Source organism: Mustela lutreola, chromosome 7, assembly GCF_030435805.1.
Source record: "Mustela lutreola isolate mMusLut2 chromosome 7, mMusLut2.pri, whole genome shotgun sequence".
NCBI classification, from domain to species: Eukaryota; Metazoa; Chordata; class Mammalia; order Carnivora; family Mustelidae; genus Mustela; species Mustela lutreola.
In genome coordinates this window covers 139,180,094-139,195,836 of record NC_081296.1, presented here as the reverse complement: position 1 = coordinate 139,195,836, position 15,743 = coordinate 139,180,094, and the positions used below count along the sequence as shown (strand labels likewise).

At 37.5% G+C, this 15,743-nt stretch overlaps 1 protein-coding gene and 1 non-coding gene across 4 annotated transcripts in view; one reads left to right on the top strand and one right to left on the bottom strand.

The window, feature by feature from the left end:
- DNAL1 (dynein axonemal light chain 1) overlaps positions 1–15,743 on the top strand; it is a 74,536-nt gene that overhangs the window by 46,795 nt on the left and 11,998 nt on the right. For all 3 annotated transcript variants that reach the window (XM_059182872.1, XM_059182871.1, XM_059182870.1), the window contains exons 4-5: positions 2,511–2,566; positions 4,338–4,393. In XM_059182872.1, coding sequence (XP_059038855.1) covers positions 2,511–2,566; positions 4,338–4,393 — 112 coding nt within the window. The remainder of the gene's footprint in view (positions 1–2,510; positions 2,567–4,337; positions 4,394–15,743) is intronic.
- On the bottom strand, positions 10,578–10,718 carry LOC131837334 (U4 spliceosomal RNA). The gene has a single exon (XR_009355980.1). It is a non-coding gene; the product is annotated as a U4 spliceosomal RNA (small nuclear RNA).

Below are 15,743 nucleotides of genomic sequence, written 5' to 3'. Positions count from 1 at the left end.
GTCTCTTCTCAGAGCTGTAGACTATTGTAGAAACACCTAGGGTTCTTTCTGCTTTCTCCACTCTGTGTGCTTCGAAGTGCACTGAAGTGTAGTGCACTGACCACCAGCATAAGAATCTCCTTATACAGGAGATAAGCCCCATCCCAATTTACAGAAACAAAATAGCTACTGATGAGATCTAGGAATCTTTTTTTTTTTAAGTTTATTCATTTATTTGACAGAGACAATAAAAGAGGGAACACAAGCAGGGGGTGTGGGAGAGGGAGAAGCAGGCAGGCTCCCCATTGAGCAGGGAGCCTGATGTGGGGCTCAATCCCAGAACCCTGGGATCATGATCTGAGCCGAAGACAGATGCTTAACGACTGAACCACCCAGGCACCCCAATCTGTATTTATAATAAGCAACTTGACATCTCTTAGACACATAATTTGTGAACCCATGCATTAGGCTAGTATCTGTCTTTGGAATGAAAGGGAAAAGCAAACATACTTCGTTTTGTATGCAACTTGTCCTTTATGATGACAGCACAGTGTATTATATAAAATTCCATCTTAGATTTTTTTTTTTGCTTCAAAAGCATGATTTCAAAGAGCACTGTTTCAAAATGGTCAGATATCTTTTTTATCATAAAGACATCTCAAAGGTAAACATTTGAGAAGGTTTTGTACCTAGTACCATAGTACTAGGAAGCGGCTTGGAAAGAGTCAGCCTATTCATATTTTTGCTGACAATCTCTTTGGGTAGGTTGCCTAGACACCAATTAAAGAATTCATCCCCAATCACATTCCCACATTTAAGGCACTCCCATTTTCCACTGGTAGTAGTCAGGAGTTGGGGATTATTGGAAAATATACAGATTTGACCAGTAATTTACACTGTACAGTAGTTACTTTTATTAAAAAAAGATGAAGAATTCTTCTTCAAGTCATATCAGAAAGGATAAGACCACATGTTTTAGCGTCAGTTTTGAAGGGGTTTAAATTAGTCTCTGCCCCTTTCTGGCTATGTAATATTAGGCAAATTCCTTAACATCTTTGTACCTCAGTTTACTCATTTGTAAAATACGGGTGATCATAATAGTACTTATTTCACAGGATTGTTGTGATGGTTAAAACAGTTTATGTACTTGGGAGAGTTCTGAGCACAGATTGTGTTCAATAAAATTAGCTTTTATTATATTTTTTGCATGAAGTAAACTAAAATATTAAATGTTTTTGTCAAGAAAGGATGTCTAATGAAAAAAAAGAAAGAAAAGAAGGGATGACTAAGAATGTGTAGTTATGTCCCTGTACAATATTTTTTTCTTTTCTTTATTTTTTTTTCGGTAAGGAGCCTCCACACCCACTGTGGAGCCCAATCCAGGGCTTGAACTCATGACCCTGAGCTCAAGACCTGAGCTGAGATCAATAGTCAGAGGCTCAGCCAACTGAGACATTGAGGCACCCCTAAATTATTTTTTTATATAACTGAGTTATGAGTAGAAAAAATCTAGACAAATATATACAAACTATTAAAAGTAGTTCTCTCTGGGGGAATCTGTGGAGTGGTTAGGATTACATATGACTTCCTCAGTATTCATTTCTGAATGATTTAACACTCAAGCAAATAAATATCTTTGCACATGCACATATATAGTTCTGCCTTTTTTTTTTTTTTTAAGATTTTATTATTTATTTGAGAGAGAGCATGAGAGGAGAGAGGTCAGCAGGAGAAGCAGACTCCCTGCCAAGCAGGGAGCCCAATGTGGGACTCGATCCTAGGATTCCAGGATCATGACCTGAGCCGAAGGCAGTTGCTTAACCAACTGAGCCACCCAGATACCCTATAGTTCTGCTTTTTATCAAAAGGGATCATTTAAAATGTATCGTTCTGCTAGGTGGTTTTTTACTTGAGCGCACATCATGGACATCTTCCCAAGCTGGTATCTGGAGCCCAATTCCATTTGTATTAGTGACAGCAGTTTTCCATTAATTATCCCTCAGTTGCTAGATGTTTACAGATTTTTCCCCATTTTTTTTGCTATTACAATAATACACTAAATAATCTAGCTTATAGATCTTATAGATCTGTTGGCATTGGTATAATACACTAAATAATCTAGCTTATAGATCTTCTAGATCTGTTGGCATTGGTATTAGCATTTCAATAGGACGTATTCCTAGAAATGAATTACTGGGTCAAAGAACACATGCATTTAAAAAATTTAATAGGTAACACCAAATTACCTTCAGAAAGTTTTTTTTTTTTTAAATTTTCTACAATAAATATGTATTAACTTCTGTAATCAGGAAAAAAGTATGAGGATTGATTTCAAAATGAAAGAATACATGCCATGTCTGAGAGGGGAAAAAAAGGATTCAGTGTAAAAAGAAAACATGACTTAAATATTATCTTGTGTGGGCACTTGATTAATTCCTGATACACGATTTATTTATTTATTTATTTATTTATCTAATATACCACTTAAAATTGTTTCGTATTAATTCAAGTTTTCCTTTGTTCTTTTTAAGGAAGCTTTCACTGTCTACAAACTGCATTGAAAAAATTGCCAACCTCAATGGCTTAAGTAAGTGATCCACAGTAACAGATGGTTCTTGGATTTTCTCATTATTGAAATAAACATTCCATAGACACTATGTAATCCCAGAAACTGGCACCTGTTTTAACCACAGTAATTGTCAGATGGCAGCGAGACTGTATCCACCATGTGTCTTTTTTTTTTTTTTTTTTTTTTTTTTTAAAGATTTTATTTATTTATTTGACAGGCAGAGATTACAAGTAGGCAGAGAGGCAGGCAGAGAGAGAGAGAGAGGAGGAAGCAGGATCCCCACTGAGCAGAGAGCCCGACGCGGGGCCCGATCCCAGGACCCTGGGATCATGACCTGAGCCGAAGGCAGAGGCTTTAACCCACTGAGCCACCCAGGCGCCCCGTCCACCATGTGTCTTAAATGTGGTCATCCAAAGAACATTAGAACACGAGATCTGAACATTTTAAAGACATTTTAAAGCTTTTTTAGAGTTACATTTAAATGGAAGAATTAGATTTTTTAATTATATATTTTTCAAATCTATCCTGTGTTTAATACTTGTAATATTTAAATTTTAATTCCTCACCATCGTTGTTTTTGTTGTACTCCTTATCTTTTTTTTTTTTTAAATTTTTTTTAGATTTTCTTTATTATTTGACAGAGAGAGACACAGCAAGAGGGCACACCAGCAGGGGGAGGGGAGAGGAAGAATCAGTCTTCTGCAGAGAAGCAACTGGATGCAGGGCTGGATGTGGGGCTAAATGCAGGGCTGGATCCCAGGACCCTAGGATTATGACCTGAGCCAAAGGCAGGACATGAGCCACCCAGACACCCCACAAATAAGCTTTTTTTTTTTTTAAGATTTTATTTTTTTATTTATTTGATAGAGAAAGGGAGATCACAAGTAGGCAGAGAGGCAGGCAGGCAGAGAGAGAAGGGGAAGCAGGCTCCCTGCCGAGCAGAGAGCCCGATTCAGGATTCAATCCCAGGACCCTGAGATCATGACCTGAGCCGAAGGCAGAGACTTAACCCACTGAGCCACTCAGGTGCCCCACAAATAAGCATTTTTATTTATTTATTTATTTATTTTTTAAAAGATTTTATTTATTTATTTGTCAGAGAGAACGCGAGCGAAAGCGAGCACAGGCAGACAGAGAGGCAGGCAGAGGCAGAGGGAGAAGCAGGCTCCCCGCTGAGCAAAGAGCCCGATATGGGACTCCATCCCAGGACGCTGGGATCATGACCTGAGCCGAAGGCAGCTGCTTAACCAACTGAGCCACCCAGGCGTCCCGCAAATAAGCATTTTTAAAGCAAATCACAATCTAACTCTTTAAATGTTTGAAAGCAAAAGATTTTAAAATACTAATTCATTTGATTTCACTTTTAATCCTTTGTGGAGTGAGGCAGGCTATACATAGATATGTTCCTATTTTCTAATGTGAGTCCTCCTGCTATAGTAGATTTGAAGTATATAGGCTTCCAAATTTAAAGTTCAAATCTTCTTTATTTATTTTATCCCTGAAGTATTTTTCCTAGCCAGCAATTTAAAACCATGCTTTCAAAATAGCTGACCATTTGTAAATTTCATGTTGTCATGATGTGAAATTACAGCTGTAGTGTTTACCTTCAATGATAAGTAAGTCAACTTCCTACTTGAATACCACTTTTTATTAATACAGCCTTTCTTACTCCTTAGGTAAGTATATTTATTATATAAAGTTTATTAACACTTCATTATACTACATTTACAACAGCTGTAATATGATTCTCATAAACAAATAACTGTGATTTTTTTTTTCCCCACTGCAGAAAACTTGAGGATATTGTCTTTAGGAAGAAACAACATAAAGAACTTAAATGGACTGGTAGGTTGTTATTTCTTTCTTTAAAAAAGCATGCACTTCTTTCCTTAATATACAAGCAATATTTGTCCATTGTAGAAACTTTACTAAATAGAAAAGCAACTATGAAAGGTACCTATAGATCACTTACAGTTTAAATATTGGTAACTTTTTTTTAAAGATTTACTTACTTATTTGAGGGAGACAGAGTGTGCAGGAGGAGGGGCAGAGGGAGATGGAGAGCTGAGGTGGGGCTCAATCGTGACCCTGCGCACGATCTGACCCAAAAACAAGGGTCGAATGCTTAACGGACTACCCCACCCAGGCACCTCATAAATATTGCTGACATTTTGATTGTCATCTTTCTTGCATGTTTTTCTATTCTTTGATGTAGAAAATGAAACCATACTATACATACTATTTTGGATCTTTTATTTTTTTACTTAATATGTAAAGATGATTTTTTTCATGTTATTCATTCATTTAACAAACTCATTTAGTATATTTCCTGAATGCCTACTTTAAGCCAGGTGCTGTTCTGGGCATCAGAGATACAGAAAAATATGAAAGGAAGTCCTTGCTCCCCTAGAACTTCTATTACAGTAGAGGGAGGCAGACTAGAAAATATTTGTAGAGCACGTAAACAATAGATTATATAATATGGGTGGTGATGAAGGCAATGAAGAAAAACAAAACATACAAAAGCATGGGTGGATGGGAAGTGAGGATGTAAGCTCTAGAGCTGACCAAGGGACGGTGTTCCAGACTGAGGTGGGACAGCAAAGGTAGATGTCCTGAAACTGAAGGTACTTGATATGCTTGAGTAAGAGCAGAAGACGTGAATGAGGTGGGGGCAGGGGGAAGTTGTCCTCTCTGAGGTAGGAAGCCAGGAACCAGGCCACATGGAGCCTTATAGGTCATAATAAGATTTTGGATTTTTTTTTTAAATATTTTATTTATTTATTTGACAGAGATCACAAGTAGGCAGAGAGGCAGGCAGAGAGAGAGAGAGGGAAGCAGGCTCCCCGCTGAGCAGAGAGCCCGATGTGGGACTTGACCTCAGGACCCTGAGATCATGACCTGAGCCGAAGGCAGCAGCTTAACCCGCTGAGCCACCCAGGTGCCCAAGATTTTGGATTTTTTTTTCCAAATGGCTTGAATAGTCATTGGAGGTTTTTGATCAGAGGATGTAACTTAAGTTGTTCTGTTTTTTTTTTTTTTTTAAGATTTTATTTATTTGAGAGAGCATGCCTGTGTGCACACATGCAGGGGGAGGGACAGAGGGAGAGGAAGAGAAGCAGACTGCCTGTGGAGTGCAGAGCCTGTCGCAGGGCTTAATCTCCTGACCCTGAAATATGACCTGAGCCGAAATCAAGAGTTGAATGCTTAACTCACTGAGCCACCCAGGTGCCCCATAACTCAAGTTTTTTAAATAATTTTCAACCATACCCTTTTTAAATAACAGCGTAATATTCTATTTTATCGATTTACCATAATTTAAGTCAGTTACTTATTAGTCATTGTTTCTAGTTTGGAGTTGTTACCATAAATGCTATTAGAAATCTCCTTTTAGCTATATTATTACACATATCTGTGAGCAATTCTTTGGATAAAGTCCTTGAAGTGGAATTGCTGGGTCAAGAAGTATAAATTTATTTTAAGGCTTCTATATAACATATTATCAGGTTACCCTTTAGAAAGTTTGAAACAATTTATATTCCTACCAGTAATGTATCAGGGCTCCTGTTTCCCCTTACCAAACATGGGCATTTAAAAATTTTTAAGTTTTTGACACTGTATTTTATTTGTGTATTTATTGGCCATTTGAATTTCCTTGCAAAAATGTTGAGATGAAACAATACTGTAAATCTAGGCAATTTCAGGAATGACAAAGTCAATGTCTTTTTCTTGTATCCGTTCCCCAAAAGACAAATTTTTAAATTTGTTTTAGATTTTATGTGTTTATTTTAGACAGAGAGAGAGAGAGCATGAGCAGAGGGGATGGGAAGTGAGAGAGGGAGAAGCAGACTCCCCACTGAGCAGGGAGCATGATGGGCTCCACCCCAGGACCCCGGGATCATGACCTGCACTGAAGGCAGATGCTTAGTGACTGAGCCACCCAGGTTCCCCAACAATAATTTTTTTTAAAGTGTTTATTGTTAAATAATTTATAAACATTCTGAAATTTTAAAAAAGATTTTATTTTTATTTATTTGTCAGAGAGAGAGTGAAAGAGAAAGCACAAGCAGGGGAAGGGCAAGCAGAGGGAGAAACAGGCTCCCCACTGAGCAAGGAGCCTGATAGTGGGGCTCCATCCCAGGACCCTGGGATCATGACCTAAGCCAAAGGCAGGCCCTTAACTGACTGAGCCATGCAGGCATCCCAACAGTCCGAAATTTTTTATGACTCTGGCCTTCTCCTCTCACTCCCCCAGTAAGTCTAGCTTGTACTTCCTAAGAACCAGCAGGGATGAATCTACGGAGCTTCTCGACAATAACCTCACCAAACCAGACAGGCTGAAGTGGCCGTCCCCTTGTTGCAGAGGCCACTATAATACCTGAACAGGAGTCCGTGTTCAGAGTTGTGATTTTGGAATTATCTTGAAATGTCTTTACTCACCCACATGAAGTGTTACCAATAAACTTACAAAATATTTGGAAATTCTCAGAGATTACATTCTGGAGTTAAATAAAAGAAGTTTTCTCCCTCAAAATAATAACCAGTAGATGAACTGGGTGCTTGCTAGTTGGATATGATAAGTGAAATCCTTTAATGATCTGTGAAATGAAATTTTTCTTGCTGTTCTAAATGATTCACAAATGTAAAGGAATTTTTCCTTCTTTCCATTCTTCTGGGCCCTAGATGGTAAAAATGTCAAGTATAGAGACATTATTCATAATGGGTACAATGCTAATTTGTCAACAGAACTTCAGAATTTAATATATTTCAAGCTAAACATTACTTTGAATTATCTGTAAAGGAAGAGTTTGCAAGTAAACATGCCTCAAATTCTGGGGATTAATACGCCAGATGCTTGATGTTCCCCAGGTTTTTACAGAACACCAGATTCTCAAGCACTGCTATAGTATATACCTTCTCCCATGAAATATAATATATACCTAGAAACCACAAAGAAATTATGAATACAGGATTAAAGGCATGTGTAGAGGTATTATGTAGCTGAACCATCACTTGCTTAGATCTCTTCACTTTCCACAGACTTCTATCAATACCACCCAGCAGTTTTCTTCCCGGATGTGTGTGTGTGTGTGTGTGTGTGTGTGTGTGTGTGTGTGTACATATATGTGTATGTGTATATACTATGTATACATCAAACATTTTACCAATCCACAAGTTTTACTACTTATGCATAGACGAAAGGAAAATAAGTGCATCGGGATACAGACACCAGGCTTCAGGCAGGTTCACGTACTAACTGATTTATTCACCTAGACACACCAGCCTCAAAGCATGAATTCACATAGCTGGCTCTGTAAGTTACAGATGACTAATATGTGAAACCTGGATTGTTAAATCAAAGGAAAGGACTCAGGAAAGCTAACAAGGTACATTGCAAGCCCATTTGTGTATGTGATCTGGCCTCTGCCTCCCTCAGATCTCATTCCATGTTACTCTTCATAGCCCTAATCTACAGCCACTGGTCCGTCTCCTCCTTGAACACACCAGGTCTGTTCCCACCTGAAGACCCCCGTACTTGCTATTTTTACGGCCTTATCAACTCTGTTACTTTGGATTTCTTCATTACTGACCTTCACACTTCAGCCTGGATGTCTCCTGCGCAGAAGCGTCCTAGCTGCCATATATCTAAAGTTGCCCTCTAGGCAGTAACTCTTGCCACTTACAGTTTTCTTCATCTTCCTTGTTATTATCTGAAATTTTCATTTGTTTATTCTCTGTCATGTCACACACACACACACAGTCGAGTTCTAATGAGTACATCAGTTTTGTTCATCGCATCTATGTCAGTGCTGGATAGGTGTAGTAGGCACTCTGTAAATATTTACTGAGTGACTCAATATGTTCCTAATTACAGAAACTATTAGGTTACCTTTTTAATTCTAAGAATAATATACGTTAATATAAAAAAACAAATCAAGCATTTCATTAATACATGACATACACTTTGAAAGTCTTTCCTCTTTATACCTATAGATATCTGTGTGTGTGTGTGTGTATGGGTGTGTATATATATATGTTTATATGTTTGTACTGATAATATACAGGCCATATTTTTTCTGCTTTTTCATTCATCAGTATATCAGGGATATCCTTCCATGGCAAAACATGAAGATTTAATATATTTTTTTAAAGATTTATTTTATTTATTTGAGAGAGAGCGTGTGCTGGAGGAGGGGCGGAGGGAGAGAAGAGGGAAAGAAGCAGACTTCTCAATGAGCCGGGAGCCCAATGTGGGGCTCGATCTCACAACCTCAAGATCATGATCTGAGCCAAAATTGAGAGTGGAATGCTTAACCGACTGAGCCACTCAGGCACCCCATTGCATTTTCATTTTCTTTAAGGATTGTATATATTTATTTGAGAGAGAGACAGATAGAGATCTCACACAAATTGGGGGTGTGGGGGCAGAGGGAGAAGTAGACTCACGGCTGAGCAGGGAGCCTGACACGGGGCTCAATCCCAGGACCCTGGGATCATGATCTGAGCCCAAGGCAGACACTTAACTGAATCCCCAGTGCATTATTTTTTTAATAGCTTATAAATAGCTTTTAATAGCTTATAGTTTCACATTTCAGTATATAAAAATGCATTTATTCCTTATACTGCTGAGTGTTCATATTATTTGTTTCAGGAAGGGGTATCTTTTTTCTTTTTGCTATTACAAATCATGCTGCTGTGAATATCTTCACACATAACCTTCAACAGTTATTTGAATGTTTATTTAGGCTAGATTGCTGTAAGTAGAAATGCTGAGAATATTTGTGCATATTTAAATTTTTGGTAGGTACCTCTAATTGCTCTTACAATGCTAGTGCCAGTTTCTACTTCCATCAATGGTATATGGGAGAGGATTATCCCCTCCGCCCTCAATATCATTAGTATTATCCCTGTTTTTATTATGGTAAAATATGATAGGCAGAAATGGAGTACTGTGTTGTTGTTGTTTTTTTTCAAAGATTTTATGTATTTATTTGACGGAGATGACAAGTAGGCAGAGCAGCAGGCAGAGAGTGAGGGGGAAGCAGGCTCCCTGCTGCGCATAGAGCCCGATGTGGGGCTCGAGGCTCAATCCCAGGACCTCAATCCCAGGACCCTGGGATCATGACCTGAGCCAAAGGTAGAGGCTTAACCCACTGAGCCACACATGCACCCCAGACTACTGTGTTGTTTTAATCTGTATTCTCTAGTTCTGATTTTGAATGTCCTCCTATATTTTTGTTATGTATGTTTCCTCTTTTGGAAATTGACCAAATAAAGTTTTTACCCATTTTTCTATTGGCTTTATTTTTTTCTTATTGAATTCTAATCACTCTCAATATTTCTAATATCCATTGTTAAGAATATTATTACTATTATTGTTGTTAACATTTATTATCTATGTAACAGACTCTTTATATGTATTGTCTCCTTTGAAATTCACAAAATGTCCTCATTTTAAGATTAAAAAAAAATTCTCATTTCAAAATAAAAACACTCAGTCTTAGGTAGTTATGTGAAGTGCCCAAGTGTAGTGAACAGACATTCTTAAAAACTATTGCTGAGGGCCGTCTGGGGGTTCAGTGGGTTAAATATCTGCCTTCCGCTCAGGTCATGATCTCAGGGTCTTGGGATGGAGTCCTGCATTGGGCTCCCCGCTCAGCCAGGAGTCTGCTGCTCATGCTGCCTGCTGCTCTCTCTGCTTGTGCTCTCTCTGTCTTTCTCTTTCTCTGACAAATAAATAAATAAAATCTTTAAAATAAAACAAAACACTGTTGCTGAGACCAGCAGTTTGTAGTAGCTATCACAGTCTTCAGTATGGATTTTTTTTTTTTTAAAGATTTATTTATTTATTTGACAGAGAGAGAGCGAGAGCTCACAGTAGGCAGAGAGGCAGGCAGAGAGAGAGAGAGAGGGAAGCAGGCTCCCTGCTGAGCAGAGAGCCCGATTCGGGACTCGATCCCAGGATCCTGAGATCATGACCGGAGCCGAAGGCAGAGGCTTAACCCACTGAGCCACCCAGGCCCCCAGTATGTATTTACTTTTTCCAGCTATTCCACATCTAAGAGTTTTTTTTCATGCTCATGTATATGGGCAAAGATGTTAGATCAATTAGCAATAATCGCGCCTCGGATAAACCTCATTGGCTACGATACTGCCACTGCGCAAAGCTAAAGATGTTAGATCAAATATATTATTTGCAACATAGCTTGTATAAAAAGCTGTAACACTCTAGGTGTCTGTCAGTTGTAGACTAGGTACATTAAATAAATAAATAACATATCAAGGGGAAAATGAGGAAGGACTTACCTTTACATGGTGGGTAGAATAATTTTCAAGGTATATTGTCAAGTGAAAAAAATAAGCAATGTGTATGTATATAGATAGATAGATCGATCTATATATAATATTTCTGGTGATAGCTGTTACCTCTGCAGAAAGGAAGAGGTATGAGATGTGAAACACTTTTCTTTTTATGCTTTCTTTTGTAGTGTTCAGGGTTTTTTGTTTGTTTTGGTTTGTTGTTATTTTGTATGTTACTTTTTATTCAAAAAACAAACTAATGATTCTCCTCTAAAATACAAGCAAATATTTGTTTACCCATGTTTATAACAGCATTATTCACAATAGCCAAAAGATGGAAGCAACCCAAGTGTACTTCAATGGATGACTAGATAAACAAAAAAGAAAATGATGGAAGAGAGGCAGAGAGTAGGAGGAAGAAGGTGGACAGGGTGGAGGACTTGGCCAAGATAGTCAAATCTCGGCAATCTGATTGCAGATTCCACACTTCAATTTAATGCAAAGGGTTTTGAGATTTTTTTTTTAAGATTTTATTTTTAAGTAATCTCTACACCCAACATGGGACTCACACCCACCTTCTGAGATCAAGAACCACATGCTTTTACAACTGAGCCAGCCAAGGACCCCAGTTTTCAGAATTATTAAACGTATTTTCTCTTAGTTTGTCCCTTGTCTTTTTACTTTATTTGTAGTAGCCAAGTGGAATTTTAAAATTTGTCAAATTTATTTATCAAACTTTATGACTTCTATGTTTTGTATCTTATATAGAAGGTCTTAGTCACATTTTCTTCTAGTACTTCTATAGTTTTTTTTTAAGTGTAAAATTTTGAAGTTTATATATTTAGTCCATCTGGAGTTTATTTTTATATATTTCATTAGGCAGGTATCAAACCTTATTTTTTTTTCTTCAAATGGTTAGCCATATATTGAAAAAATCTCTTTTTCCCACTGTAAGTGCCACCTACCAAATTCTGTGTATGCATGAGTGGGTTCCTGGATGGCCAACTTTCTATTTGTTGTTTTACTTATATATATACTCCAGCTCCAATATGCTGGTTTAGTTTTCTTTAGCTTTATAATGTATTTTGATATCTGTTTGGATAGGTCCTCTTTCTTTGTTCAAAATGCTTGGCTTTTCTTAAATATTTACTCCCTAAGAGAAACTTGAAAATCAGTTTATCAAGCTCACAAAAATAAATTCCCATTGGAAGTCTTAGAACTACATTGAATTTATAGATTGATTTGGAGAAAATTTATATCTTTTTTTTAAAGATTTTATTTATTTATTTGACAGAGATCACAGGTAGTCAGAGAGACAGGCAGAGAGAGAGGAAGGGAAGCAGGCTGCCTGATGGGCAGAGAGCCTGATGCGGGGCTCGATCCCAGGACCCTGGAATCATGACCTGAGCTGAATGCAGAGGCTTTAATGCACTGAGCCACCCAGGCACCCAAAAATTGATATCTTTATAATAATGAGACTTCCCTTACAGGCAGATTTATTCAGATTTTTTTATGTCTTTCAGTAGAATTTTAGTTTTAGTTCCTGTAAGGCCTGTACACTTCTTACAAAAGTGTATTCCTGGGGCGCCTGGGTGGTTCAGTCGTTAAGCATCTGCCTTCAGCTCAGGTCGTGATATTAGGGTCCTGGGATTGAGCCCCACATTGGGTTCCCTGCTCAGCAGGAAGCCTGCTTTTCCTTCTCCCACTCCCCCTGTTTGTGTTCCCTCTCTCCCAGTCTCTCTCTGTCAAATAAATAAATAAAATCTTTAAAAAAATGTATTCCTAGATAGTTTACAGTTTTTGTTGCTATGATGAATGAGGTAATTTCTCTCTAATCACTTCCTGTTTATAATATTAAAAGCTGTTTTGGGTATATTTATAATCAATTGCCTATAAACAGCTCTTAACTGTTTATGAATCAGATCTTCTTAAAGAAAATTGTTATCTGAATTCATTACTTTATATCAAAAGCAAACACTAATAATAATCATCATCATTTTGTATGGTCCAAAATGGAGCTTTTTATAGCACTTTATTAAGCCCTTCCCATTCCTACAACTTCCAATGTAATACTATTTATGGATGACACTTTTTTTTGTTTGTTTTCAGTACTTGTAATTTCATACTTTGTTGACCTCAAAGAATCATAAACTTTAATAGCTGAAAGGGATCTAAGAGAATTTCTTGTCCAACCTCCTCATTTCCTTTCCTTTTTAAAAAAATTATTGCAAAATACACATAACATAAAATTTACCATGGTAACCATTTTTAAAAGTACAGTTCAATGGTATTAAGTATATTTGTATTATTGTACAACCATCAGTGCTATCCATCTCCAAAACTCTTTTCAACTGGTAAAACTGCACTTCTGTACCCACTGAACAATAACTTCCCTGTCCCCTCCCCTCAGCTCTAAAACCCCATTCTACTTTCTGTCTGTGTGAATGTGACTACTATATGTACCTCATGTAAATGGAATCATACAGTACTTGTCTTCATGTGACTGGCTTATTTCACTTAGCATAATATCCTATTTATGTGTAGCATGTATCAGAATTTCTTTCCATTTTAGGGATGAATAATATTCTTTTGTATGTATATACTATATTTTGTTTTGTTTATCCATTCATCCATTAATAGATACTTGAGTTATTTCCACCCTTTGACTCATAAATAATGTTGCTGTGAACATCTGTATCCAAGTATCTCTTCAAAACTCTGCTTCCAGTTCTTTTGGGTGTATGCTCAGAAATGGGAATTCCAGGATGCCTGGGTGGCTCAGCTGGTTAATCGTCTGCCTTCGGCTCAGGTCATGATCCCAGGGTCCTGGAATTGAGTCCTGCATCAGAGTCCTTGCCAAGCAGGGAGCCTGCTTCTCTCTCTGCCCACCACTTCCCCTGCTTGTGCTCTCTCTCTCTTTCTGGCAAATAAATAAATAAAATCTTTAAAAAAAAAAAAAGGAATGGGAATTCTAGATCACATATTTTTAATTTTTGGAGGAACCACCAAACTGTTCTGTAGTATAGTAGCTGTACCATTTTACATTCCCACCATTATTGCACAAGGATTCCAATTTCTTTCTATACTCGCCAACACTTGTTATTTTCCATTTGCCTGATAGTAGCCATCCTGATGAGTGTGAAATGATATCTCAATATGCCAACCTCCTTACTTTACAGACTAAGAAACTAGGAGGAGGAATGATTTGATCACATGCAGAAGCAGACCAGTTTGCTAAGTACCTGTTTACTCAATGTCCGGTTCTCCAAAGAGCCAGTGCACTTAATGACAGATTTCACTGAACTGATCTACACCAGTTTAGCCAGGTTTGCTGGTTCATAGTCACCAGATTGCTTTCCTAAAATCTTATCATTATTACCTACATAAAACTATATAGAAAATTGTGTTTCAACACCTTGAAATTTTTTAAGGTTTTATTTAGTCTTAATATACAGCTGTTTCATCTCAGCTGTGTTTTTTCAGTCCATCTTTGTAGAATGTCAGTTTCATAATTTAGACACTAATCACTTCTCAAATGATTAGAACAATAAAAACAGTAATCTAATTGAGCTGGTTAGCAAATCCTTCCATTTACGGAAGTACAGTAGCAGAATGGATTGAAAATGATTTGAAAGAACTATGCTCTGGGCATCCCAAATCTATACATTTGTGAGTCAATATACATAAGAAACTCTCATTCCGCAAAGTCATATTGCCAAGCAAAGAAAAGTCCTCAAATGCACTGCAATTCAGCAGTGGTAAAACAGCTACATCCTGAAAACTAAACTAAAATTTAATTAGTACTTGGATGAATAAAACATCACAGACATCTTCAAAAGTTATCCTAGCTAAAGAAATTTCTACCCTATCTAAAATGAATTGCTGTCATTTATAAGTAGTTGAACAGTTTTTCAGCAGATCAGTGAAAGAGTAAATTCAACAAATTGGCTATGTGAAATTGACTGAGGGTCCTCACTCGCACATGTAAAACAAAACTAACTAAGCAGCAGAACCCAGAATTGAGCCTAAATCTTATAATCCATATTTAGTCAGTGTTTTTCCTGCTACCTCACACTTTCTAAATTGGAGACATGAGATGAATGGAGATGTGGTGAGATGAAAATTTACACAATACATTTTCAATTATTTGAAGACTGATTGCCCTCTTCTGAAAGATAGGCTATATTAGGTCCTTTGGGAGAAGATACCAGAAAACTACTAGAGGAGGGGGTTTGGTTAAATCACAAAGTTCTGATATATGAATGAAGTTGAAAGTTCAAAGTTGAAACTATGATGAATTGTGGGAGTTGGGATGACACACAGACTAATTCAGGCCACTCCCTTCTTGGCTTCCCCCTGTTTCCACCAGTACAGGAAATGCATTAAGGATATTTACCCAAGGTACACTTATTTTCTTTAGGGCTCTTTGAAGGGAAAATTACCAGGACGTAGACCTAGGCCCCACAGTCTAGATGTTACCATGTGGTTGTAGGTAAATTATTTGGGGATAAGAGGGAATTGAGCATATACTTGATCCTGCATAGCACTTTTTTTTAGTGGAGGGACAGGCAGAGAGAGAGGGAGAGAGAGAATCCCAAGCAGGCTTCCTGCCCAGCATGGAACATGATATGTGACTTGATCTCACAACCCTGAGATCATGACCTGAGTCAAAATCAAGAGTCGGGCACTTAACTGACTGAGCCACCCAGGTTCCCCTCATTTCTTTTTTATAAAGAGAAATAATCATTATATTTGTCTTATGTCTATAAAGGAAGGAAGAGTCTTTGTACCACCATTGATTAATCTAGAATTTGAGATCCAGTGTGATCTTTATACCATAATGGAAAGCCTGTGGGTTTTAAGCTGAATTTTATACATCAAAATAAGAAGAAAA